Source organism: Peromyscus maniculatus, chromosome 1 (assembly GCF_049852395.1).
Source record: "Peromyscus maniculatus bairdii isolate BWxNUB_F1_BW_parent chromosome 1, HU_Pman_BW_mat_3.1, whole genome shotgun sequence".
Taxonomy (NCBI): Eukaryota; Metazoa; Chordata; class Mammalia; order Rodentia; family Cricetidae; genus Peromyscus; species Peromyscus maniculatus.
In genome coordinates this window covers 140,965,849-140,993,233 of record NC_134852.1, presented here as the reverse complement: position 1 = coordinate 140,993,233, position 27,385 = coordinate 140,965,849, and the positions used below count along the sequence as shown (strand labels likewise).

General features: G+C 42.6%; 2 protein-coding genes across 3 annotated transcripts; one reads left to right on the top strand and one right to left on the bottom strand.

Annotated features, from left to right (window-relative positions):
* Nsmce4a (NSE4A component of SMC5/6 complex) lies at positions 1-15,604 on the top strand. 2 transcript variants are annotated; one of them, XM_006976981.4, is made up of 11 exons: positions 1-396; positions 1,387-1,464; positions 4,357-4,487; positions 6,767-6,918; positions 8,608-8,707; positions 9,613-9,703; positions 11,291-11,385; positions 12,686-12,734; positions 14,327-14,418; positions 14,498-14,584; positions 15,432-15,604. In XM_006976981.4, the coding sequence occupies exons 1-10, from the start codon at positions 114-116 to the stop codon at positions 14,570-14,572; spliced, it is 1,146 nt and encodes a 381-aa protein (XP_006977043.1). In that variant the 5' UTR covers positions 1-113; the 3' UTR covers positions 14,573-14,584; positions 15,432-15,604. The 2 variants fall into 2 exon arrangements, with proteins under 2 accessions (XP_006977043.1, XP_042140522.1); XM_042284588.2 differs by lacking the exon at positions 15,432-15,604 and adding an exon at positions 15,275-15,404.
* Positions 15,594-27,292, bottom strand: LOC102917112 (uncharacterized). The gene is made up of 3 exons (XM_015995881.3): positions 24,768-27,292; positions 19,923-19,998; positions 15,594-18,696 (listed from the first exon to the last, which is right to left on the bottom strand). Exons 1-3 carry the CDS (start codon positions 24,980-24,982, stop codon positions 17,890-17,892), a joined length of 1,098 nt encoding a protein of 365 aa, XP_015851367.1. The 5' UTR covers positions 24,983-27,292; the 3' UTR covers positions 15,594-17,889.
* Between the last annotated feature and the right edge of the window lie 93 nt (positions 27,293-27,385).

The window sequence follows — 27,385 nt, the reverse complement described above, 5'->3', positions numbered from 1 at the left end:
CGCGCAAGCCGGGGAGCTGCGTTGCGCCGGGAGCCGGCGCTCGAGCCCAGCGGGGGGTTTCAGTTTCTGGCGCGAACTTCCGCCGCTCCGAAGTTGCAAGGCGAATTGGCGCGATGTCTGGGGATAGTAGCGGCCGCCGGTCCGAGGGCCGGGGCCGGGGTCGCGACCCGCACCGGGATCGCACCCGCTCCCGTTCCCGCTCGCGGTCCCCGCTGGCCCGCCGCGGCGCCGCGCCAGAGCGCAGGGAGGCAGCGGAGCGCCCGAGCTTGGAGGACACCGAGCCGTCTGATTCCGGGGACGAGATGATAGACCCGGCCTGCTTGGAGGCCGAGTACGACCAGGGCCTGTGCCGCCAGATCCGCCATCAGTACCGCGCTCTCATCAACTCCGTCCAACGTAAGGTGGCGCTTTGGGGCTGCGCGGGCCGGCGGCGTTCCGTGGCCCGGGAGGACGGCGGGAGGTGTGGGCGCAGGCCGGTCGGCGCGGGCTCGTGGCTGCGCGCTTGTTTGTTTACTCAGTGTACCCTACACGACCTTGGCGCCGGGCAGGCAGGTGCTCTGTTGCTGGTTGGAAACGCGGGAGGTCAGAGCTGGTGGTGACTTGCTTGAGCTCAGCCAGGCAGTAGGGAAGACAAGCAAAATAAGCCCTAGGTGCTTTTTTTGTTGTTGAATCCAGAGTGGGCGCCTGAGCTACGGAGTCCCTCGGGGTGTTAAAATACACGTTTTCTTACCCATCTCGGATTCACTGTATCAGAAATGCGGGGTAGGTCCATGAGTTTGTTGCGTGGCTCTTCAGGTGACCCTGTTGCTTGCTAAATTTGACAACCGCTTCTTAATCCAGCCCCTCTATGGGGGAGCGGAAAAGTCGGCCCGTTTAATTAAGGTTAAAGGGAGCAAGCCTTTCCTGTTAAAAGTTCAAGTTGGAGGGCTCGGGAGATGACTGAATAGGCAAGCGCTTCTCTTGGAAGCGTGATGACCTGAGTTAGATCCCCAGAACCCACCAAAAAATGTCGAGCTAGTGGTGCAAACTTGTATCCTCAGCTCTGGGGAAGCAGAGCCCCTGGGTCCCCCTGTCAGCTCGCCTAGCTTACTTGGCTAGTTCCAGGTTAGTGAGACCCTGTCTGGAAAGGCAAAGGTGCTGGTGGTGAGCTGAGGGAAAGACACCTAAGTTGTTCTCCTGGCCTTGTGAACAACACACAATAGTTAAAGTTGCTTGAAACAGTAAGCATTACCTCTTTCTGTACAACTGGCTTTAAAGATAAGACATTTTAAATAATTACCCAGGAAGTAGGAGTGGGACTTGGCTTCACTGCTGTAAGTAACAATTGTCAGCTACTAGTTAGTGAAGGCTGAGCACAATTCCCTAAGTTTGTATTCTTTTAAATAGAAAACCGGGAGGACATACTGAATGCTGGTGACAAATTAACAGAGGTCCTTGAAGAGGCCAACACTCTGTTTAATGAAGGTAATTGGTGATTTTTTAAATATGTTGTCATAGCTTATACTCATTAAGTTACCTTTATAGAAACAAATTATTGTCATTCCACAATTCCCCTCTGCTAGTGCACCCAACAGGCCCAGAACCTTTTCCATTTTAGCAACAATATTACTTTCACTGTGTATTTACCATTTGGCTCAGCATATACTTAAGGGTTCTTCATGACTTTCTGGGAGTTGGGGAGCCTTTTCCATGAGATGAGTCCAGCACTCAGGAGGTGGTGGTGGCACATGCCTTGAATCTCAGCACTTTCAGAAGACAGAGAGGCAGGCCAATCTCTCTGAGTTCGAGGCCAGCCAGGGCTACACAGAGAAACCCTGTCTCAAAAACCAACACTAAAGAACAAGAAAAGAAGTCTCTCCCGATGATTCTTTTGCTGATCAGAATTTGACAGCCTTATATGTGTGTTCCATTTACTGAGTAGATGAATCAGAGAAGAATGCAGCTAGCCTCAGACATCCTGGTTCTTTTCCCCGGCCTTCTCATCTCTGCTCTCTTAGCTGTTCATCCACCTATAGCCTAGTGGAGGTGGTCATGTCTACAAGTACACTCATTGTATGTGGTGGGAGGCAGTGGGGGAGACGCATGCACTTTAGGGTGTTGCAGTCTGGCTCCTGGGAGTTGTTTTGTGTGTGTTGTCAATTCCCAGCGATCCTATGTGGATTTGCGCACACGAGTGCAGTTTCTGTGGTGGCCAGAGAGGGCAGCAGATTCTCCCCGGAGCTGGAGCTACAAGGAGGGTGTGGGGGTTATGAGTTGCCTGACATGGATGTTGGGAACCAAGCTCAGGGCCTCTGGAAGAGCAGGACTCTGTGTTAGCTGTCGAACCTCCTCTCCAGCCCGTGAACGTGGAGTTTTCAACTACAGTCTTGGTTTGAATTACAAGCAGCGGCATGGTTGTAGTGGTGACCGCTTTGGCCGTTGTCCAGGGATGGAGGTGGGGGTGCCCCGGGACAGCTACACAGACCGTGTCCTCTTCAGCCTCTCTCACTGCCTTGGGAACAGAAAGGGGCAGCTGCAGTTGTCTTCCTGCTAACCACGGTTCTGCGTGTTCCTGAGGCCCGTTTGCTTCTGGTCGCCTGGTCTGCCTGGTTGTTTCAGGATTACCTCAGTGTGTGTAGTGCCTTCTCCCTCGCTCTGGCCATGGCCTCCCTTTCAGTTCCCCTTCTTGGTCTCCACACTGAATCTCCTCCAGAAGTTGAGGAACTAGGGTTCCTCTCTCCCTGGAGTCGATCCCTTCTCCGCTGGTAAGCTTTCTCTTCCGTCCCTAACCTTGACTCACGGTTCCCTCAGGGTAATTGCTTATTTACTCCCCTGCTGTCTACTCTACGTCTGACTGACTTCACCTGCACGTTACCTCCCCCGGTTACTGCCCATGTTCAAAGCCGAAGACAAAATTATTCACTTAACTGGGGCCTCCAGGCTTTCTCTGCTTGGCATCCATGGCTGTTACACCTGTTTTAATTCTTTAGAGAACTTGCTCTCAGCTAGACAGGATGTTTGCACTTTCCTTGCGGTGGCCGCCGGGGATGTTGGACAAGGGGTGTGTAGATGAGAGTCCAGCAACCAGCATCTGCTTCCCCTTTCTCTTACTGTACTGTCACTTCTGCCGGGACTAGTTGTTTATTTTTCTTTCTTTCTTTTTTTTTTGGTTTTTTTTTTTCAAGACAGGGTTTCTCTGTGTAGTTTTGGCTCCTGTCCCGGATCTCGCTCTGTAGACCAGGCTGGCCTCGAACTCACAGAGATCCACCTGCCTCTGTCTCCTGAGTGCTGGGATTAAAGGTGTGCACCACCACCACTGCCCAGCCTTGTAGTGACTCTTGAAGTGATTAGAATCTTGCCTTCTTTGAAGAAAAAGTGATGGCTAAAAACAGAAGTCAGAGCCAGCAAGTTCTGTAGCTGGTATGTTTGCTATTTTTGTGAGGATTATTAAGGAACTCAGTGCCTCAAGTGAAAATTATCAAGGGGCATGCTGGGCATTTCTGTTTGAATCTGTCAGGGTTGGTGTATCTTGATTTACATTAGCATTTTTCTAGGCGACTATTTCAAATTCTCTGGGACCCGCAGGATAGGGGCTGTTCAACCCAGCACCCTTAGCTCTTCTGTGTTCTTCAGTTGAACGGCTTTTCACCCCCGCAGACTTTGTATCATCTCTCCCTACCTGTAGTGGATACTCCATTTGAGTTCCATCAGTTCAGATGAGGGCGGTGATTAGAAAATGTTAGTCGCTGGGCAGTGGTGGTGTGTGCCTTTAATCCCAAGCAAAGGCAGGTGGATCTCTAAGTCGGAGGACAGCCAGGGCTACCCAGGGAAACCCTGTCTCAAAACAACAACAACAAAGAATGTGTTAATCAAAGAGATAGAAGTTCTGTTATACTGGAGTTAATAGATTGTGGTTCAGTGGGGGCTGGAGAGATGGCTCAGCAGTTAAAAGCACTGGCTGCTCTTGCCGAAGACCTGGGTTTGCAGAAGATGTGTCGGCTCATGACTGCCCGTAACTCCAGTTCCAGGGGATATGTTGACCGTTTCTGATCCCCATGGGCATCAAGCTCACACATGCTGCGAGTACATACATGTAGGCAAAACATTCATACACATCTAAAAGAAAAAAAAATTAAGATTCTGGTTCAGGGACCAGGAATATGAAAACTAGAGAGTAAGCTTTAAGGAAGACTGGTTAGCAGTGATTGAGATTTTAGTAAGGTGGGGAGGGAACTGGTTTTTAGAAGTCCATGGGTCCGCTTCCAGCCTACTGAGGCTTATTTTGACCCAGTGGAAGGGTACTAATAGGTGCTTGGAAATTTGGGGGAGTATCTGTGGATTATGTGTGTTTCTTAACATGTATTTCTTGCTCTACAGTCTCACGAGCAAGAGAAGCAGTTCTAGATGCCCAGTTTCTTGTTCTGGCTTCAGACCTGGGCAAAGAGAAAGCCAAACAGCTGCGCTCTGACCTGAGCTCATTTGATATGTTAAGATACGTGGAAACTCTAGTAAGTTCCAGGCTATGGAATTTTAATTAAATGCTTCTTGAAAACATCTCCTTATGCAATTATCTACCTGCTTATATCACTTTGCAGATGGGTTTTACTTTGTTTCCTTTTTATTTTTATTTTATTTTTTTTTTGGTCTCACAGTCCTCCAAGGAGGTTTTAGGGAATGAACAGATCAAAGTTGAGCTGTGTGGAGGGATTTAGGGTGGTAGCTTGAGCCCTTTGAAACCTCTTGGCTCCCTCTTCTAAGACTCCGGGTGCTTTGGTTGTTTATTAATGGCCACTTCCTCAGTTACTTCAGAAGTGTCTAGGTCATTCTGGGTCATCTGTCTTAGGCTGGACCAGAGCTCACACTGCGGAGGTGGGGTTTGGGGGCGCTCAGGATAGATGTAGGTTGGAGATGAATTATGCCTTGTTGTGTGGACATACTCTGTCTTGGAAAAGATTTTAGAACCATATAAATAGGATGGTGGTTTTGTATTTAATTTAGTTTTAAAATCACCCACCTTTGCTTCTTAACAAGCTTGAATAGTTGGTACCTGAAATTTTAAAACTTTTCTGATGTGTCCAAAAAAAAAAATAGGGTCTCTGGTTTTTTGTTTATTTTTGAGACAGGGTCTCTATGTAGTCCTGGCTGTGCTGGAACTCACTTTGTAAACCAGACAGACCTGGAACTCACAGAGATCTGCCTGCCTCTGCCTTCTGCGTGCTGGGATTAAAGGCATGTGTTACCACACCCAGCTGAACACTGAATTTTGGACGGTGTTTTTATGCTTAAATGGTTATTAGGATGCCTTAAGCGGTGTATGCTAGGACACATCTGTAATCCCAGTTGCTTGGGAACCTGAAGCAGGAGGATTGCAAGACTGAGTTATAATAGAGAGGCCCTCTCTTAAAATAAAAATTGCAGAAAAAGGGGCGTGGAGGTGTAGTTTAATAGTATAGTTCAAGCCTGCATAAGCCCTTGATTTAATACCCAATATTAAGTTTCAATGTTTTCTTAAAATAAAAATGGTGAAGTACAATGTATTTTGGAAATGCTGACTAGTGTGCACATGATAAGTAGTTTTAAAATAAAAAGTAGGTTATGCTTTAACCTTTGAATAACATCACAATAAGTCAGTCTTAAAGCCGTCTGGCTGGGGAAGCCTTTCCAAGTGTAACATCACAGATCCCACAGCAAGGAAAGGCTGGGTGTGGTGGCCCTCGCCTCTAATCCCGGCTCTCCAAGGGTGGCCGAGACAGGTGGGTCTCTGAGTTCCAGCCAGCCTCACATCTAGTTCCAGGCCGGTCAGGACTGCATAGTAAGGCCCTTTGGACTGGATGGCAGAAGAATGGAGGAGAGTCCGTTGCCCCCTCTGATCAGATGCTGGCTGCTTTTTTCCCTTCAAAGTCTGGCTGCTTTGAGGGCTTTCTAATTATTGTTTGTATATACTACTGCTACTTTAACTTAAGAACTTTTAGGCATATTACAGCCTCATACAATAAACATGTTCTTTCCTAAGAAACAAATATAATACCCACTACACCTGGCTGTAATAATACACTTCTGTAAAATAGAGACAAGAGAATTGTTTGACTCGTTGCCAAGTCTCCTCAGGAAGAGAGACTGTTAGAAATCTCTTCTTGTGCGTTACTGCTCTCTGGGTATACCGAGATCCCTTCTAGGAAGTTGGCCAGTCCCTGGGATCTCAGAGCCAGCTGAACTTCCGGTTCTGTCCTGGAGTCTTCATGTGGGGTCTTCAGTTTCCCTGCTAGTATAGTTTTGCTCCCGATGGAGCTGCTTGTGCTCCAGTAGGCCCCTGTGAGCTTAATGCCTGCCATTCTCAAGCCCCTTAGGCTGGGGTGGGAAGGAATGGGTTTCTCGGCCTCAGCACCGGTGATAATTTGGGCTGGGTACATCTCTGTATTGAATGCTTCTACTGTGCACTGTAGGACAGTTTCTCTGGCTTCTACCCACTAGGTACCACAGCATGTCAGTTGTTGACTCAAAAATGTTTTGTATTGCCAAAAGACCCCCTAGGGGCAAATCACCCTGGTTGAGAACTGTTAAGCTAAATCATCTCACTGTCTTCACCAAACGATCTTCTAAGTATATTGAGGAATATTTTCTCATAACGAAAGGTACTTTTGAATAGGAATTGATATGTAAAATTATCTTTGTAATAAGAAATTGAGCCAGTATGAAAATAGGCTCTCCCTCTGGCCTGTTTATTAAATTTGGTGAATGGTTGCCTGTAGTTTAACTGACTCTTTTTCTTCATTTTTTTTTTCTGTAGCTGACACATATGGGTGTCAATCCACTAGAAGCTGAAGAATTCATCCGTGATGAAGATAGAACTGATTTGGAATTAATTGTCTATGATTCCTGGAAAATATCAGGCAAAACAGCAGAAAACACCTTTAATAAAACCCATACATTCCACTTTCTGTAAGATTATTTTCAAAATCCAACAGACCAGCCATTTGTAAACCTTAAGTTGTTTTTTTATTGTAGGGACAAAGGTAGTTAAGTAGTAAAAGAGATCACAGTCATGAAGCCATTGTTCAGAGACTGCCCAAACTTGAACAGATGTCCGTAAACGTAAACATAACTGGAGTCAACGGGTCTGTGTCCCCCTTAGCAGGGAGGCTGTGGGGCAGGACCCTACCAGGGTGTCTCTGCTTGTTCGCTGCTTAGCTCAGGGATTTGAGGTCTGCAGCGTGTTTCTGATTCTGTTTATTACCCCTGAGTTCGTTACCGTGCTGGAGGATGAAGGCTCCCGCTGAGGGTATGTTGAGATTATGGCAGTTTATGTCAGGGCCATTTATTACAGCATCCTTTGCATGATCGCTCACTGGCCCAGCTCATTGTCTCAATTTAGGAAATGACGTTGCCTGATCTAGTCCCGGCTCTGGCAAAACCAGGGATAGCTCTTGCTGCTTCTTTAAAGACAGCCTTCAAGTGTCTAGCCTTTCTTTCCTGGTAGGTCTTTTCTCTGGGGTAGCTGTCCAATGTGTTCAAGTCCGTCCTTCCCATAGCTCCAGGCTACTGGTCTCAAATTCCTTTAAGCCTGAGATTGGTAGAGTCTGTTAGACAGCTTTGGAGCTTGGGTTGTAGCGGGGCTGTGTCCTGGCCCAGGCATCTATATAACATGCCTTCTGGCAACTCAGATGCCCAGAACTACTGTATAAAGACCACCCTTTTCTTAATGATGTGATAAAATCCAAGTCTGTTGTTTGTTTAGTGCTAATAGGTCTTGAGTCCTGGCATCTCAAAGGAAAGTCTTAGCCTTTGGCATCATCCAGCTCAGTTTGTGGCCACATGCAGTGTTTACAACTCTGTTTGCATGCTGTGTTCCCCCACCCATTGACGTCCTTCCCCTCATATTTCTGTTGAACTCTACTTACCCCTTGGTCCCAACCTGAATGCCTCCAGTAACTTTTCCAGAGGGAAAACCAGTAAATGATCAGTTTTCCCAACCAGATCTCTTCTGTGTTTGGGTAGACATTTCTGCCGAAAGGCTCTCATAGCAGTATATTATAGGAGCTATCACATTGAGATGATATGCCGATTAATCTCATCCCATCTATACGATATCCTTTCATCTCAAGTATAACGAGCAAATGGAACTAGGTTCTAGGGGCCTTGAACTCTGCATGATACATATATTACTGCAACTTAAGGCTGTATTAGGGTTAGTTTTTGTTGGTGGTGGTTGGATTTTTTGTTGTTGTTGTTGAGAATAGAGCCTTGAAAGAAAAGACCCCATCATCATAGGGGTGCTCAGTAGTCCTCAGCTGTGAACTGCTACTCAGACATACCTAGACCCATGTACTCATCTTTCTGATCTTAAAAGTCGCCTTTGTGTGACAGGTAAAAGCTAGTTGGAAAGATTCCACAGGTGCATTCAGTGACTTTACTGCTGTTCAGAGCACCAGGAAAGCATGAGAGAGTATCTGATTGACAAAGCGCAAGGAGTTCTTGTAGGAATACAGATGGAGCAGAGAAGATGTCACAGTCTAAGTCTCATCACTGATGCCTGGTCTGAATTTGACTATACTACACCAACTGCTTTAGTCATTGGAATGGGGTTGTTTATAAAGGAAACAGTAAAGACATGAAAGCCTCTTTCCTTAGGTTGGGTTCAATACATGGAGAATTCCCTGTGCCAAAGCCGCGAACTGATCGTCCGAGACAACCTCGCATGATAGAAGAGCAGCGGGCAATGCCTGCTCAGGTTTGCTTTTCAAATACTGCCTTTTAGACTAACCAATACTTAATATACATGCTGTTGGGTGTGGTGGTGCAGAGCTTTAAGGCAGGTGGGACTCTGGGAGTTGGAGGCCAGCGTGACTTACATAGCAAGTTCTAGGCCAGGCCAGCCAGAGCTACGTAATAACACCCTGACTCCACTTTAAAAAAAAAGTTATAAGTATCTAAGTGTTAGGGTCTAGAGTCAGGTTCTAGTTATTTATATATATATATATTTTGGTTTTTCGAGACAGGGTTTCTCTGTGTAGCTTTGCGCCTTTCCTGAAACTGGCTTGGTAGTCCAGGCTGGCCTCGAACTCACAGAGATCCGCCTGCCTCTCGAATGCTGGGATTAAAGGCGTGTGCCACCACCGCCCGGCCCCATTTAGATATTTTATTTAAAATGTCTCAACATTTTGTTGGATCGACCACTTTTAACTCATTTTCTGTGGTTTTAATCAGTTCTCCTAAACCAGAGTTTCCCACCCTTAGTGCCCTCATTCTTGTTGTGAGGGAACTGTCCTGGGCGTTGGAAGTCAGCCCTCTGCTGACTAGATGCTAATAGCACCGCCCACCCCAGCTATAACCAAGAATGTCTCCAATACTGGCAAGTGACCCCTGTGGGTGGGGCAAGATCAAGTCCAGGCAAGAGCTACTGTGTTGTGACTTTGTGTTTAATCTAACGACAGTTGAGGTGGCAGTTTGGTAATGTCACCCTTCTATAAGAATATAAATATTACTGAAGTGAGATAACTTTTTTTAAACTAAATTTTAAGACATGTTAAAAGCTAGCAAGCCCAAGAGAAACTCTGAAGTTTGGATGTGCAGCAGAGAGAGAGGTTAGTGGCTGACATGAGGGTGAGCCTGCGTGACGATGGCTTTCTTTCCCAGTTGAAATGCATGGAAGAGTCTCATCAAGAAGCAACTGAAAAAGAAGTAGAGAGGATCTTGGGATTGTTGCAGACATACTTTAGAGAAGACCGTGAGTATGGCACCACATTAAAAGGTGCCGCCGCTGTTGTATCGGGTGTGCCACTTTCTGCAAGGTTATTTTATTTAAAAGGCATTTCAGTGGCATATATTTGAGTTGTGATTCTCCTCCTCCCCCTTTCTTTTAAAGTAGTCTATTGCCCAGGCTGGCCTGGAACTAGCTCAGTATACTCTTGGCTGGCCTTAAACTCATGGCAGTCTCCCTGCCTTAGCCTCTAGAGTGCTGGAATTACAGGCATAAGACACAACATTGTCTCATTTTGATTCTTTTTTTGTCATATGTATTTAATGAACCTTTTCCCCTAATACCTCACATGAGGATGTTAATAGAGTAACATTTTTTTTTTTTTTTTTTTTTTTTTTTTTTTTTTTTTTTTGGTTTTTTCGAGACAGGGTTTCTCTGTGTAGCTTTGCACCTTTCCTGGAACTTGCTTTGGAGACCAGGCTGGCCTCGAACTCACAGAGATCCGCCTGCCTCTGCCTCCCGAGTGCTGGGATTAAAGGCGTGCGCCACCACCGCCCGGCCGAGTAACATTTTTTTTAACCATCCTTTTTTTTTGAATTTTTATTATTTTATTTTATGTATATGGTTGTTTTGTCCGCCTGTGTGTCTATAAGACGTACATGCCTGTTGCCTCAGGAGGCCAGAGAGGGGTATTGGATCTTCTGGAACTGGAGTTACAGGTGGTTGTGAGCAGCCACGTGGGTGTTGGGAATCCAGCCCTGATCCTCTAGAAAAGCAACAGTGACTCTTAACTGCTAAGCCATCTTTCTAGCCCCTAAGTTTTTTAGACACATTTATATGAATGAGTGATTGCTGGCTTATATGTAAGTGTACCAGGTGCATGTAGTGCCCTCAGAGGCCAGAAGAGGGTGTCAGGTCCTCTAGAACTGGAGAATGCTTCTTATGAGTGCTGGAACCAAACCTTGGTCCTCGCAAGAGCAGCCAGTGTTCTTAATGTCTGAGCCATGTCTCCAACCCCCATCAAGTAAAAGTATCATCTACCTCCCTCCTATTTCCCATGAGGGTCACTTGTTAAACACGAGGTGCCTGTTTTCATAGTTCTTCTGTTTATATCATGTAAATATGAATGCTGTTGTTTTTTGGTTTGGGGGTTACTTTCATTTTCCTTTTCTTTTTTTCCAAGCTAATCATGGTACACACTTTCTGCACTATGACTTTTCCCTGTAGACATTCTTCTATATCATCCAGCTTTTCCTTATTTTCAGGCATTCCCATGGTATGGCTCTATCATAAATAAAGTTAATAATCCTTATCACTGGAAAGGCTCTTTGTTGCATTTTCCTGTTGTACAAACTGCTGAGGTGAAAGTCTTTGTGTAACTGGCATGTTTAGGCCATCATTCCTGAGGAGGGCTCTTTGGAAGGCAGCCAGGTCAGTAAGCATCTCCATTTTAATAGAAATGCCAACCTGACCTTCACAAGCGTTTACTCCCCACAGCAGGAGGCTTGTGTGTTCCTTCTTGTCTCTGGTGAATGTTAGGGCATAGAGCTTGTTGTGAAACAAAAATAATTTTTGTGTTTTGAAGATTATTATTTTTTCTTTTTTTTTCTATAGCTGATACTCCAATGTCCTTTTTTGATTTTGTGGTTGATCCACATTCTTTCCCCCGTACAGTGGAAAACATCTTTCATGTTTCCTTCATTATACGGGTAAGGTTTTAGATTTCTCTAACATCTTTTACATGTTTTAAAAATGATACACATCTGATAAAGGTATTTGTCCATTATAGCAGAACATTGATTGGTATGTTAGGTGAACTAAAATTTATGGCTTGCCTCTAGTTTTTAAAAATACGAATCTGAAATACTCCAAAACTTGAAACATGAGAACATAATTGGAAAATTTCACAACTACTGCATATGATTGGTCACAACTGAAAAGCAGGCCCATTAAAAATAGAGTATAAAGTGACCTTCAGGTAGTGTGAGGTATATATGGAGCAAAAATGAATTTAATGTTTAGATTAAGTCCCATCTCCAAGATACTGCATTGTATCTATGCAAATAGTCCCAAATTCGAAACACTTCTAGTTCCAAGTATAATGGTATAGCTATATGGAACTATTACAGTATGGTACATTTCCTGAGGTTTTCATGTTATATAAAAATAAGTTTATTCTCAAAACACAGACCCTGAAGCAGCAGAAGGGGATGGATAGTCCTAGCCGTCACCCTCACATCTCTCATGTGATAATATAGAAAGCAGTCAAGTAAATGTGGTCAAACAGCTGGGGAGTATGAATAGAGGGTCTATGGGAGGGCTTTGTAGTAGTTCTGTAGCTCATTAAATGTAAAAATTTTAAAACTAGTCAAACAAAACCCTGTCAATGTACCATAGATGTTTGAATTAAGACTGGAGTCTTACATCATGTTGCATTCCTAAACATGGAAGATGAATTTGGCTTTTTAAATTTAGACAGAGGCTTATACTTATCCAAGTGCTTTCTCAAACAACAAAGGCATGTTTGCCAGTGGTGCCAAGGATAGACTTGTAATAAAATGTGGAAGGTATATGACAGAAGATGGATAAATCGGTAAAGACAAGACGGTTGTTCCTTAGAGTTTCTAGGATTGAGGGTTGATCAGTTGGCACGGTGGGTAAAAACTCCTGCCAAGTCTCACCCGAGTTGGATCCCCAGGATGCACATGGTGGAATGAGAGGATAACTTTCACAAGTTGTCCTCTGACTTCCGTGTGTACCATAGTGCCGCTCCATTCCAGAAAAAGAATCAATGTAGTAATAATAGTAATAGAAATAAAGCCAGTGTGGAATCTGTCCAGTAAACATTCATTTGAAACCTGAGCAATAATCTTTTGTGAAGAAAGATGTGAGAAAAGTTTTGTAAGTTTGGGTACATTTTGGCTGTCTGAAGTACAGATTTTTCTAACTGATTCAGTTTTTTCATGCATTAGATTTTGGTGTTTGTTTCAAACCATGTTTCTGTTTTAGGATGGTTTTGCAAGAATAAGACTTGACCAAGACCGACTACCAATAATAGGTAAATTACACTATGTTCATAGAAGTTAGTTTTAAAAAATATTAAGGGTTTATGAAATGTATTTTATTCGAGTAAATGTAGGTGGGTTTTGTTTGTTTGTTTTTGTTTTTTTGAGATAGTCTTGCTCCATGGCTCAGGCTAGCCTGGAATTTGCTATGTATTCCAGGCTGGCCTTAAACTCTCAATCTTCCTGCCTCAGTCTTCTTAGTGCTGGAATTACAAGCTTCTGTTTTGTTTTGGTTTTGATTTCTTTTTGGAGACACGCTCTCGCAGTATAGAGCTCTGGCTGTTTAGGAACTTGATCTGTAGACCAGGCTGACCTTTAACTCTCAGAGATCCACCTGCCTCTGTCTCCCGAGTTCAGGGATTAAAGGTTTGTGCTGCCATGCCTGCTTTTATTGTTATTTTAAACCCTAGAAATTCTGTGACTGAGACAGTCTGACCATGTATCCCTGGCTAACCTGGAATTCTCTATGTAGAACATGCTGGCTTTGAGCCCAAAGAGCACCGCTTGTCTCCGTCTCCTAGGTACTGGGATTAAAAGCATGTGCTACCATGCCTAATAAGTTCCCATTTTTAATAAGAATTATATAAACAAAAATTCAAATAGTATACTGTAGCTAGAGTTTTCCTGCCTTGCCCACAGTCAGGACAAATCTTTGTCACCTGCCAGTCCCACAGCCGCTCAGACCCAACCAAGTAAACACAGAGACTTACATTGCTTACAAACTGTATGGCCGTGGCAGGCTTCTTGCTGTCTGTTCTTATAGCGTTAATTAATCCATTCCCATAAATCTATACCTGGCCACGTGATTCGTGGCTTACCGGTGTCTTCACATGCTGCTTTTCCTGGCGGGCTGCTGACAGTGACTCCCTTCTGCCTTCCTGTTCCTTTATTTCTCCTCTCTGTTAGTCCTGCCTATACTTCCTGCCTAGCCATGGGCCAATCAGTGTTTTATTTATTGACCAATCAGAGCAACACATTTGCCATACAGACCATCCCCCAGCACAGCCAAGTGCAGACCATCTCAGACACCTGCACTCAGGCCCATGGTCCTAATCATCCTCTATGCGGACCTGCTGGGTAAAGCCACAAACCCAAGAACGGGCTCCCACAGGACATACAGAACATCCCACAGCAGTGTACCTTTCCTGGTTAACTGAATATATGGGCGTGATTTAAAACTGATGGATTGATATCATTAATTCACTGTCTGATGTAAAGATGAACAAAGTGATAAACTGCGCTAGATTTTAGTTGTAATTGGAGTCCTGTTTGTGGTTTCCTTCTTGCCAACCACACATCCGTGATGCCAGTGCCCTCCCTTGAGCTTCTTCTGGGCTATTTCATTCTTACCTGTTAATCCTGCCCCTCTAAAGTCGTGGGTGGAGCATTTAGGACTTTGATTGCAGTTACTTGATACATGTTCTCAGTTTCAGATGGGGCTCACTAGGGTTTAGCTGAAGGGCTAGTGCACAGGTACGCATGGCATTCTAGGAAGTACATATAAGTCTCTTCTCAGGACAGACATCACTCCTATAAAGTTACCTGTTCTGATTGATGATGTTTGAAAACTTTGTCTTTCAAACAGAGCCAGTGATTAATGAAGAAAATGAGGGAATTGAACAAAACACGCAAATTAGGAGTCAAGGCATTATAGCCCTGAGTTACCGTGACTGGGAGGTAAGACCCTGCAGTGCAGCTCTGACTGTGACTTGGTCTGCTGTAAACCCACTGCCTGAATGTTCCTGTTTCCGACCAGGAGATTGTGAAGACCTTTGAGATTTCTGAGCCTGTGATCTCTCTGAGTCAGAGCCAGCAGCGACTAAGTGCCTGATGCCAGCTGAAGGTAACATTTCCTACATGACAGCCACACAGTTGTGTTAAAATTTTATTAGGCAACCCAAGCTATAGTAGTTCCTCATTCCTGTGAAGTGTGGGGTTTGCCTCCCTCTAGTGTCCCATTCCTAGAACTGTAACTGGTCAGGAAGGCAGGAGGTAGGCTGCCGGGGGCTGTCCCTCAGGATTCCTTACTTTGGTGTTCTTAAGATCTGTAGATGAAAGAGCAGTGCAGGAGAACTCTATCAGTCTGTTTTCACTTAACCGTGGATGAATGATATGGAATCCTCCCCGGCGTTGTTCGCTGCTCTGTTAGATGTCTTTATTTAATGGACACAAAGCAGAAAAGGAAGATGAGGGATGCTCGTAAACGGACATTTCTGAAATGAATAATGCTAGGGAAAAGGACATTTCTTACAGAGGGGAAGATTTTGAAATCCTAGTGGCAGTGATGTGGTATTCTGTACTGGAGATAGCAGTGGGTGGAAATGACCTTGAATCTGTTGGCCCTGCCCCTCAATTTAAAACCTTGTGGAGTCACTTCATTTTAGTACATGTTTATCTGTAAGTCTGTCTATAAAAGGACTTAATAGTTTTTTAGCTTCAATTTTCTCTCATTTTGAGAACTAAAATGAGCTTTTCAAGTACTTTATATAACCTCAGTGTATATTTCAATTAACGGAACTTCTTTTGTTTCAAGATAGCTTACCTGTCGACTGTCTGGAAGGAAAGGGAACTACCGGAGCACAGTGACTTAACCTGGTCCGACTCACTGACGGGCTAGTCACTAGACTGCATGTATGGATACAGTGTGTCAGCCATTAACCAGCTATCTTTTGTTTTGTTTTATTTTTTAGAACTGAAGGCAATAATGAAATCCTGAAAGGAAAGCAGCATATATTGTATATATGTATGATTAAATGTTTTTAAAGATGAAGATTGTTTTCAGTAAAATGTAGCTTTTGATAGTTAATGGATTTGTCATGATTGTCTTTGATTAAAGAAAATTCACTGCCAAATTCACAAATAATTGTCTTTATTGTCTCTTGGGGGGGAGGGTATGGTCCTCCTTTTTCTAGTCCTGTTCCAATAAAAGTTTTAGATTGTCAGTGCCTCACAGATTATCATAGTGTTTTTTGTTTTGTTTTTTAATGTTCTAATTATAAAATTAGCTGGCCAAGCCAACAGATAGGTTGTGCCAAATGAAATCGCTTTTTTGTAGGTTAAAAATTGTCAAGTATTTTCTGATGTGACTTGGCCTATGCTTTATACTCAAGACACCGTTATATCCTCTGGCAAGTCAGATTGGACTGTGCCCCTGGCAGCACCAAGTGTGGGCTCACCCTCCTGCATGTCCCTCTGCCCTGCTCATCCATGTTGGGCCTTCAGTTGGCCCTGGATGCTTTCTGGGTTCCTTCTCCCTAGCTTTCTCTTTTTAACTTTCCTTCCTCTTGCAGGCACTTTTTCAGGAAAGGTCTGGGTTCAAGGTCTTCCTCTGTCCCAGGAGACAGCCCTATCAGTCATCTCTTCTACTTGGTCTGGTGTTTTCCTTCACCATGCTTCTCTCTTTAAAACAATCCACACAAAGTCCTGTGATTGCCATCTTACCTCTTTAAATAAGAATCGCTTGGCGGGGGTGGGGAGTGGGGGTGTGCGTGAGAGATGGTGCACACCTTTAATCCCAGCACTCAGGCATAGGCAGAGGAGGTGGGTCTCTGTGAGTTCGAGACCAGCCTGGTTTACAGAGTGAGTTCCAGGATAGCCAGAGCTGTTACACAGAGAAACCCTGTTCCAAAAAAAAAAAAACCAAAAACAAACCAAAAACCAAAAACCACACTTGGCGGCTGGTGAGATGGTTCAGGGAATGAATGCTTCATCCCCATTCCCCATGTAAAGAAGGGAGAATCAGCTCTACAACTCTGACCCCCACATGTGTGCTGTGTGACGTGCCCCCTTCCCGTGATATATACACACAAAGTAATACCTAAGAATTTAATACAATCATTTGGAAATGTTTCAAAACCCTGGCGGAGTAGCTCCTTTCCCAGTTTTACCACTTTGCACTTTTACCAGTTGCTTTCCAAATTAACTCCAATGGGTAATGCTGTATTTGATGTGAAATTTTACCCCTTAAATCTACATTCTTCGAGTTTCTCTCTCCTGGCTCCCTCCCACTCTTCTACTCCTTTGCTTTTTACCATAATGTATTTATACTATAAGGGAAGAGTCTTGGAATTTTGTGTTTAAAGAGGCTAGAGCTATGTTAAGTGATTATTGGCCACTTAAAAACATGTAATAAAATAATTTCCCAAATCTTAAAATCTCTGTACCAGAATTTTTACCATATTTCGCAGGCAAGTTCATTCTGTAAACTCCTCCCCTTCCCCCATCACTACTTCCCTTGTAGTCTTTTTGTCCATCTTGCTCAGGCTCTGCCCAGACATCTATGAAGTATCCATTGTTTTGTCCGTTCAAACCTCTTGCCAATTCCTAGTGATTATCTCTGCCTTCAAGATTTTATTTATTTTTGTGTATGTGTGTATATGAGGCATGTATATGTTAAGGGCACGTGTGTACCACAGTACACATCTGGTGGTTAGAGGGTAACCTTGGGTCCCAGTCCTCTCCGGCCACTTTGTTTGAGTCAGGGTTTCTTTTGTTTGCTGCTGTACTGTGCACTACTTACTGTCCATGAGTTTCTGTGGACTTTGGTTTCCACCTTCAATCTTGCTATTAGAGTACTGGGATTAGACATGTGCACCCATGTCTGGTTTTTACATGAGTTCTGGGGATCTGAACTCAGGTCGTCAGGCTTGCATAAGAAGCACTTTAGCCTGCTGAAACGTCTCCCCTACCTTGCCTTCAGGAATTTAAAAGTGTAAACTCTAATGTTTAGAACCTTGCAGGATGGTCGGCCCTTTATTTTCAGGATTGATTCCTCTTCTCTAAACACTAGCTGTCCTTTCCTTCTGTCAGAACAGCTTTGCTGAGAGTTCATCCTCAATCCAACTCATCCAATTAGGACATGATTCAGTGCCTTAACATCTTTGGGGCATGCAGCCATCACCAAAAAATACTCTAGAGCACCCCTCCCCCAATCCTATGCCATTAGCTGCCATCTGTTCTCATTTCATGTTCTTACTCCTTAGCCCTGACCAGTGAGTACCATAAGAATGGAATTGAACAACCTGTGGCCTCAATACTGTGCTTTTCTAATATGTATGTCTAGAGCTGCCATTTCCCCCTTAGATGTCTGTTTTCCATGATTTCACTGTACTAATTACTATAAAATATTCTAAGAAAGAAATACAATCATCAAGGAAATAATTTAAGCTTTTTTTTCTTTTCTAGTTGACTTTTCAGAAATGGTGGCATACTCAAGAGCTCTCTGTGGAGTGGTTTTTGTATTTTATCCACTTTCGACTTTTCCATCAGAATAGTCACCTCTATAAGTTTTTCCTGGGAAGGCTGGTAGATAGGATAAGCTGTGACCTTTTCAAACTCTTTCTTTTCCTCCTTCTTCACTCGTGATTTGAAGAGAGGACGACCATGGCTGGGGAATTTTTGAGTCTTCTTTTCATCATTCTTCTGTTCTGTGAGTTCTCTCGCTCGAATCATTCGGTCTTTATGTCGCTTCATCTGCTCCTTTGCCCATGCTACTTTGGGCTTTTGGGGTACAGCTTTGTATGTTTTCTGGATATTTTTATTCTTTTCATCTTCTTGTATTAATGGTTTTGGGGAAAGGGTTTCACTTGGAATTCTCTCAGGGAGTAGTCTATATTTGTCGTCTCTGAGGCCTCTAGCCCGCTCAGCTCTCAGTATGTGTTTTTCTATGTGATTTATTTCTCTCTCAGATACTAGATAGTCCCATTTTTTTTCATTGTCTGATGTTTTTCTTCTTGACTTCTTCTCTTCCTCTGGGTTAATGTTCCATTCTGAATCTGGTGTATAATTCCATGCTTCTTTGATCATTTCTTGATGTTGTTGATAGTAGTAGGAATCTGCTTTAGCAAACCGGAAGTCAAAAGACATGGTCTTAAGTTTATCAACTGTTTCACTCTCCTGTTGTAACTCCTGGACTAACAGTTTTCTCGCTCGTGAAGAATGGGTGCCACCTAAACGCTTGTGAGAGGGAGTAATCAGAACTTTTTAAGTTGGATGTCCTTTATTTTAGTTCCATAGTACAGCTCTCAATGTCTGGCACTCCTATACCACACCCAGTTTGGGTCTGACTTTCTCCCCCTTTAAGCCTCCTACCCTCCTACCCCTCACACCCAGACCATGTTCTGTCCTACGTGAGGACTCGGACTTAGACTTCCTTGTGAAAATGGAAGCACCCAGCAGCTCCCCCTTCCCACCATCAGGGCCACCACCCCTCTATCCCAACTCCACCTTCCTGCTTATCCTGGAAACACTCTTGTCTATCAGAAGCGAATTCTTCACCTGTGCCTGTTGAGCTTCAAGGGTTTCCCTCTGTGTCATCAGAACTGCCTACTGCGTCACTTAGATCAGCTTAAAGTACCCCTCAGCACAAATGGTCTTCAAACAAGAGAGACTCTTCCTTACTTCATTCACATCCTCGGCTTTTACCCCTCTGCTATCTCATTTGCTGAATATCCCTGTATTTTTGTCTCCCTACCTTAGGGCTGCCCTTATTAGACTTATTAGCCTTACTCGTCTGTCTGTAAGGTAGAGCATGATGAGCCTTTCTTATATGGATGCTTTCCCGTGCATGGGTCAAGCACTGATTTAGAGTAGAAGGAGAACTGAACGATTTATAAGCCACATTGAGAAGGTAATTCCCTGCTCTCACCTCTCAACTTCAGGCCTGGTTTGTTTGCTTGTTTACTGTTTTTTGTTTGCTTATTTTTCGAGACAGGGTATCTCTGTAGCTCTGACTGTCCTTGAACTCACTCTGTAGACCAGGCTGGCCTCAACCGAAATATCCACCTGCCTCTGATTCCCAAGTGCTAGGATTAAAGGTGTGCACCACCACTACCTGGGAGGCTTGGTTTATTTGATCTCTCTGCTTGCTTCTTTCTCCAGTTTCTACCTTTTTGAATCTTACCACTTCCAGCTTCATTCATGTTTTCCTCTAATTCTCCTGCCTCCACCACAGGGTGCTAGCCCACTTGTTATCTGAATCCACATGTTTGTCCTGTCTTCCCAAGCCCATCAAACTAATGACTGTAGCCAGAGTGTCCAGCCATCACTGCTCAGAGAACCAAATGTGGAACTAAGCATGAGTCAGGACATTCTCCCCTAAAATGCTGGGGCCCTTTTTACCTCCAGTAAACTTTATGATTTTATCACAGAATCCAAAGTTCATGGCAAATGGATTTCCTCACCTTTATTTTCTTTTCTAGTGGGGAATAGGAACCTACTGCAATCCGAGGGTCTTCAGAACACTTAGCCCAGGCCAGTCTAGGAGAAAAGAGAAATGATACTGGGATTGGAGAAAGATGTCAGGAAACAAGCTCTGGAATGAACTGCAGAAGGGAGTTGATTTGGGACCTGCTTTTCATAGGTAGCAGAGGGCCCTTTCTCTGCCAACAGGTAGAACTCTGTGTACGTTTAACTTCGGTCTTCATCAAAATGAAGGCATGTTTGTACTGTGATTAAAGTCTACAGAAGGAGCCGTATTTTGTTTGGGGTTGTAGCTATCAGAAATAACTCTCTAACACTGGAAAACCTGAGTTGCTGTTACTGTTTCAAATACCACAAAACTCTGTAAGGAGGTGTAAAAAAAAAAAGTTTTGATATGAAAAATTTCAAATATAACTATTTTAATTGAAGTTACATATAAATATATATTAGATTTCCCACAATAGATACTTCACTATAATAGTTCATTTTTCTGTTTTTGTTTTCGAGACAGGGTTTCTCTGTGTAGCTTTTTGCCTTTCCTGGATCTCGATCTGTAGACCAGACTGGCCTCAAACTCACAGAGATCCACCTGCTTCTGCCTCCCGAGTGCTGGGATTAAAGGCGTGCGCCACCACAGCTGGGCCTAGTTCATTTTTCTTATCACTTAAAATTGATTATTTATTTTGGTTGTGAATCTTGCCTTTAATGGCTGAGCCACCTCTCTAGCCCTTTCTCTTTCTCTCTCTGTCTCTCTCTCTGTGTCTCTGTCTGCCTCTCTCTTTGTCTCTCTCTCTCTCTCTTAAGACAGTTTGTAAAGACACAGCTCCTTTAAGAGGCACCTTCCTGGCTTGGTGCTAGCAGCAGGCATGGGTGTGGCTCTTTTAAGAGGCCCTGCTACAGAACACTTACATGGGGTTTATGAGCAGGGGGCCGTATGCTACTTGGTGGCATTGTGGACCCAACAACTTCTGAGAGCTGGGGTGGTAAACAACCACCCCCCCACCTCTCCCATGAGGCTAAGTTCTCAGGGAACTGAGCCGGGAGGAGCCAGGTGCCAACCACCAGGCACTATTGCCATACACTAAGCTGAGCAGTGCCAGTGACTAACATAGCAGTTTAAGATTTGTTTCATGTGATGAAAAAACAACATAGATGTTCAGTCAAGATAGATCTAGATGGAAAAAAACCTCTAAATGGGTTATGGTGTATTTAAAAATGTACATAGACTTGGGAGAGAAAAGGGAATGGTATGGAGTAATAGAAAAAAATAGTTTAAAAATAATAAAGTCTTGTGCCTGTGGTGTGACGCCTTGTACAGCCTAGGCTCAGTGTGCTGGGCTCTGCTGATTCCCCATGGGAGACCTCGGTTTGGGGGATGTGGGGATGCGGGGTGGCTTGGGAAAGGGCTGGGGGATGGTATGTGGAGTGAGTAGAAAATTTCTTAATAAAGAAAAATGAAAAAAAGACAGCTAGAAAATTTTTTTTTTCTGATTTGTAAAAATAAAATAAAATAAAATAAAGCCTTTAAAGAAAGAATAAAGTAATATAAAGGATAAAACCCAGGGGCTGGAGAGATAGCTCAGAGGTTAAGAGCACCGAGTGTTCTTCCAGAGGTCCTGAGTTCAATTCCCAGCACCCACATGGTGGCTTACAACCATCTGTAATGAGATCTAGCACCCTCTTCTGTATACATAATAAAAATCTTTAAAAAAAAAAAAAAAGATAAAACCCATGCAAAGATGGAAAATACACAGTGCGTTTGGATCCTGTATGTTACTGTGTTGTCTTTGAACTTTCTGATTGAATGACAGCTACTAAGACACACTGGATTATAAAAACTGCTGGATTAAACTAACCTATATGTTTAAAAAATATCTTTACGTCAAAATGGAAGTCAAAAGGTGTGTTGCTTTGGGGGAGAGGTTATGTTTTTATTTCCACAGGAAATGAAAGGCTAGGGTTCATTCAATGTTAAGGATGATCAGGTTCGACTGAGGAAGACTCCCTGAAAATCCCGACTGCAGATATAAAGACATAGAAGAACCATAAGACATGTGATATATACTCACCTGCTCAAACATAAAAAATCATCTTTGGCTACCTTGTATACAACACACACAGTTTATACATGTGTGTTATATACATGTCTATTAATACACCCATGTATGTTACTTTTAAAAGTTTATGTATTTTCAGGACAAGGGGACCAGAGACCAATGAAAATGGATGGCCCAGGTGATCTAGTATCTCAAAATGCCTCTGTTACAGTTTTCTCAGAATTCTGCATCCAAAACAGATTCAAGGCTGCTGGCTGAGATGGACCAGCCTCACAGAATACTCCAGCCAAGACTTAATCATTATCCTGATTTCCTCAAGTTTCCCTCAAAGATGCCAGTTCCCCCAAACATCAGGAAGCAATCTATAAAAAATGACACCCACATTTTCAAAAGATGGGTTATGGATGTTTGTTATCATTTAAGGGTGGCTGGTTACAAGTTGTTATTGGTCACAGTCAGGAAAAAAGTTAAATTCAAAGATCTGTTTCTAAAGGAAAGAAAAGGGAGATATGATATAGGAGTGATAGAAAAAAAAGGTAGATTATTGAATCTACTTTAATCCAAAAAGCAACTATTAATCGCAAAATAGTTTACATTGGTATGGATTTTAGTTTATTGATACAAATTTAAAGTTAATTTTGTTATATTGTATATATGCTTCTACTCTTGTTTGGGGTATTGAATTTAGCAGCTCATTTAAAATGTAATTTATAATTAAATACAGATTAATAGTCATTTATAACAGTCAAAATTATAGTCAGGTATTTTTTTCAAGGTCATACACAGATATATTAGATAGTCTTCAAACACTTCAGAGATCTACAGAATATGGCATTTAATATGTTTAATAACCTAAGGCTTTTCATGATAGTGAGACACACCTGATCTCAACAGCACCAATCTACTTCAAAGAAGATGATGGGCATCGAAGAACCTCTGTATGGAGTTTTCTTTCTTTATAGCAAAAGCTAGCCATTTGGGCAAAGAAGCTTCCTTTGCCTCAACTGCTGACAGGATACTGTCCAAACAGGACCAATAGGATGCAAAAAAAAAAAAAAAAAGAAAAAGAAAAAAAAAAAGTGACTGCCAAACTTTGCCAAGACAAGGTAGGACATTCCTTCAAAATTCCCTGCTTCTCAGAAATGTCTGTCAGGTATACTAGGCCTGTAGGCCAAGGTTGGATGCCCCAATGTTACAGAGGAACTTTGGGTGACTGTCCAAGCAGCCAGATGTGATTAGGTAGCATTACACCCTTCTGGAGTCTTTTGAGGGAGTTAAAGACTAAATAATTAAACTTATAATTTTCTTTAGTTATAATAAAAGTGAATTAGGTATAAAACTTTAGATTCACAAAGATTAGATAATAGAATATTTTCTCTAATTTTGTCTACTACAAGTGGACTGGCTATTGTAACTAATTCTTACTTGTTATATATAATTTTACTATGTTAAAGTTAAAACTTCCTTTATTTAGACAAAAAGGGGGAAATTCTATGGAATAATTCTTCCATACACTGTGAAAACATCTTGTTTTCAGTATTAATAAAAAGCCGAATGGCTGATAGCTAGGCAGGATAAGAAGGGCAGAGTTTGAAGAATTGCAAGCTAGATGTGGAAGAAGCAACATGGGAAGTTCATAGATGAGGCAAATGAGCCTTGGGGCAGCACATAGTTGAATAGAAATGTGTTAATTTAAGTTGTAAGAGCTGGCTGGAGACAAGCCTAAGCTATCGACCAATCAGCTTTTTAATCAACAATGAGAGCAACACATTTTCTTTTTTTTTTTTTCTTTTTCCTTTTTTTTTTTGTTTTTTTGAGACAGGGTTTCTCTGTGTAGCTTTGCGCCTTTCCGAACTCACAAAGATCCACCTACCTCGGCCCCCCCCCCCCCCCCCCCCCCCCGAGTGCTGGGATTAAAGGTGTGCGCCACCACCGCCCGGCCAACATTTTCTTTTTTTTTTAAAGATTTATTTATTATTTTTACAGTGTTCTGCCTGCATGTGTCCCTGCAGGCCAGAAGAGGGCACCAAATCTCATTACAGGTGGTTATGAGCCACCATGTGGTTGCTGGGAATTGAACTCATGTCCTCTGGAAGAACAGTCAGTGCTCTTAACCGCTGAGCCATCTCTCCAAGCCCCAAGAGCAACACATTTTTCACAGTGTATAGAAGGATTATTCCACAGCACAGGTTGAGAACCTATGTAGTCCTGTAACTTATAGAAACATCCCTACCTCTGCCTCCACTATGCCTGGGTCTAAAATTTACATTTTAAATAGATTTTAAAACAATTGGAAGACAAGTTTTAAAACTTAATGAAGAAAAATATGACAGGAAAATTGTTCTTTAGGATGGAGTAAAGTCACATTAACCTGATTAGCAAGCTAATTAGTGCTGTTTTGTCAACTTAAGCATAAACACTTTTATCAGCAATAAAAGGTTTTTATAACAGAACTGAACAAAACCTGTCTTTAATTTCATTTCTGCTACTTCTTTAAGAGTTTATGTTTCCATGGCAACATTTATTGAATTTACACTAGGTAGTGTTACAGAAGCCTACATGGAATTAATTAATCTTCTACACAATCTTAGGCAGCTCATATTCATTATTCCCTATATGTGGCAAAGAGAATGGAAGCCATGAAAGTTAATGTCTCATTAGTGGTCCTAGTGTTAGTTTCTTAGGCAGTTGAGTCCTACAGGACTCCATTTGTTCCCAGATACAGACATAGATTCTTTTGCCTACATCCCAAAGGGAGGGAACACTTACTGTTCCTCTGCACTCAGACCAAACCACTCTGAGTCTGCCACCATGGGCGGCTGTGAGGTGACAGCTCTCGGCGGCGGTCCATTCTGCGGTGGTAGTCTTGCAATGCATGTTCTCCTCAAAGCCCTCGTGCTCACTTGTGCCGGCTCTGCAGTCTGAGGCTCTTTCTCCACATTGTTCCTGGCTTCAGCCATTGTCCTGCTATTTGCCAGCTCCATGAACAGTTTCTTTGCTCTTCATTCTTCCTTCCAGCCCCTTCTGCCCTGAGCTCTGATTTCTCATTCTCTATTCTGCAAAGAACTGGTTTCTAACCACGGAATTTCTGCCCTCAATTCAGATTTTCAACTACCTACTGTTGATCCTTGGGTTGATTTCTAAGGCAACGCAAAGCAGTCACCACTTTCTGTGTGTCATCACTATCACAGAAGGAGCCTACTATGAGGTGGTATATGACGATATAGTCTGTTGGCAGGAAATGGACTTCCCTTTGTGTGAGCTGTCAGCAACTAGAAGGAACCATTTCTTAAGACATAGGAATTCAACTACAGTATATGTAGTCAAGAACAGTTTCTAATAGCATCTTTTCAATTTTTGTGCTTTAGAACATAAACTGTACAAACTCCATGTGAATGGAACCAGTAGAAATACTTGATCATACATATCTGTGTTGTTGGAGGCTAGATGTATATGCTGATGGTCCAGTCATATGGTGTCATATATTAGCTGGTATATCACTCAGCTAAATACTGCTTTGATAGAGGTTTTATTGTATCTTTAGTCACAGTATTTAACTTATACTGATAACTGACCAGCATTTAAAGACAAGGAAGCAGAAAATAACTCAGTGTTAAAATACAAATTAATTGAAATCATACTCAATTCATGACATTTTATGTGTGGAAATTATTCACCCCAACAAAATTATCCTGTAGTCCACTGAGATATTTCTAGCTCTTAGAAATACAACGTGAAAAGGAGAGTTTGTAATCAACTCCGACCTTGCTTTTTATTTAGTAGACATCTGTCCCTCTCAAAATATGCTGTCTACAAACAAGTACTTGAAACTACAGGCTCCAAATGAGCATCCAGAAGCAAGGCTCTGAAAGTAGATATGTGTGTCTTAAGTTTAAAAAAATCACGCTGCACAGTAGTGGCGCACGCCTTTAATCCCAGCACTCTGGAGGCAGAGCCAGGCGAAACTCTGTGAGTTTAAGGCCAGCCCGGTCTACAAAGCGAGTTCTAGAATAGCCAAGGACTGTTATACAGAGAAACCCTGTCTGGAACCCCTCCCCCGCCAAAAAAAAAAAAAAACAAACCCAAAATCAACATACTTCAAATATTAGGTCATAAAAATTGTTATTTAAATTTCAAAATATTTTAATATTTACTTGCTCTCTAAACCTAACATGATCATTTATCATTCTTTTTCTTTCTTTTGGTTTTTCGAGACAGGGTTTCTCTGTGTAGCTTTGCGCCTTTCCTGAAACTCACGCTGTAGCCCAGGTTGGCCTCGAACTCACAGAGATCCGCCTGCCTCTGCCTCCGGAGTGTTGGGATTAAAGGCACCATCACTGCCCGGCCATTTATCACTTTAAACTTTATAGAAAACCACGTCACTCAGATCAGTCATGTGCTACTAGCAAAAACTTTACATACCCAGAACCTGATCACACTGTATTATCACACCTGAAAACTTACTAGCCAAGTACTGTATAAAGTGCTAAGAGGCATCATCTTGTGAAAACAGAATCGAGGCCTGTTTTTTTGAGACAGGGTTTTTCTGTGTAGTTTCAGTGCTTGTCCTGGATCTTGTGCTGTAGAGCAGGCTGGCCTCTTTGTTTTGTTCTTAATTTTATGGAAAACTATCTAGTTTTTTACTGTGGATTTAAAAAATAAACTTTTTTAAATTTAATAGACAGGGTTTTACTATGCAGCCCTAGCTGGCCTGAAACTCTTTGTAGTCATGGAATTCAGAAATTCCTCTTGCCTTTACACCTAGTACTGTGGATTTGCGTGTGTGTGTGTGTGTGTGTGTGTGTGTGTGTGTGTAGATGTTCAAGTTCCCTGCCCCTAGTTTGACAAAGTTTTCTTCATGAATGAGTTCTTTATTACTGATACTGTCATATGATTTTTCTTTCTTTACCTGTTGATATGACGAGTTATATTTGTTGTTTTTGTAATGTTGAGTCAGCTTTGTGTACCTGAAATAAACCTCATCTGATAATGGTCATTTTTTAAAAGCTTGTTGGACATGATTACTAATATTTTGTTGATTTTTGCATGAATGCTCATTAGAAATAATGGTCTATAGTTTTCCTAGCATGATGCTAGCCTTTTGAAATCGGTTAGAACATATTTCATCTGCTTTTCTCTTCTGTAATAACCTGCAAGGAACTGGTATTTTTCCTTAAATATTTGGTAGAACTCACTAGTGAACCCATTTGGACCTTGTGTTAGCTTTTCATAGTTGTGAGATACCTGAAATAAACATGAACAATGGGGGTTGAGGCATTTCATATTTAAACTAAGACAGGCACAGAGTTTTCTACCCCCCAAAGGTCATAAATTATTGACTCAATATAGGCCTATTCCCATTTTGTCTTTTATGATTTTTGGTCAAT

Coding starts and splice junctions, on each gene's coding strand:
- Nsmce4a (XM_006976981.4), top strand. CDS start 114: ATGTCTGGGGATAGTAGCGGCCGCCGGTCCGAGGGCCGGGGCCGGGGT. Junction 11,386..12,685: donor ATGTTTCCTTCATTATACGG/GTAAGGTTTTAG, acceptor TTTCTGTTTTAG/GATGGTTTTGCAAGAATAAG. Junction 14,419..14,497: donor TGAGTTACCGTGACTGGGAG/GTAAGACCCTGC, acceptor GTTTCCGACCAG/GAGATTGTGAAGACCTTTGA.
- LOC102917112 (XM_015995881.3), bottom strand. CDS start 24,982: ATGGAGCTGGCAAATAGCAGGACAATGGCTGAAGCCAGGAACAATGTG. Junction 19,999..24,767: donor GGTCTGAGTGCAGAGGAACA/GTAAGTGTTCCC, acceptor CTTTTCTCCTAG/ACTGGCCTGGGCTAAGTGTT. Junction 18,697..19,922: donor CACTAGAAAAGAAAATAAAG/GTGAGGAAATCC, acceptor CCCTCTCACAAG/CGTTTAGGTGGCACCCATTC.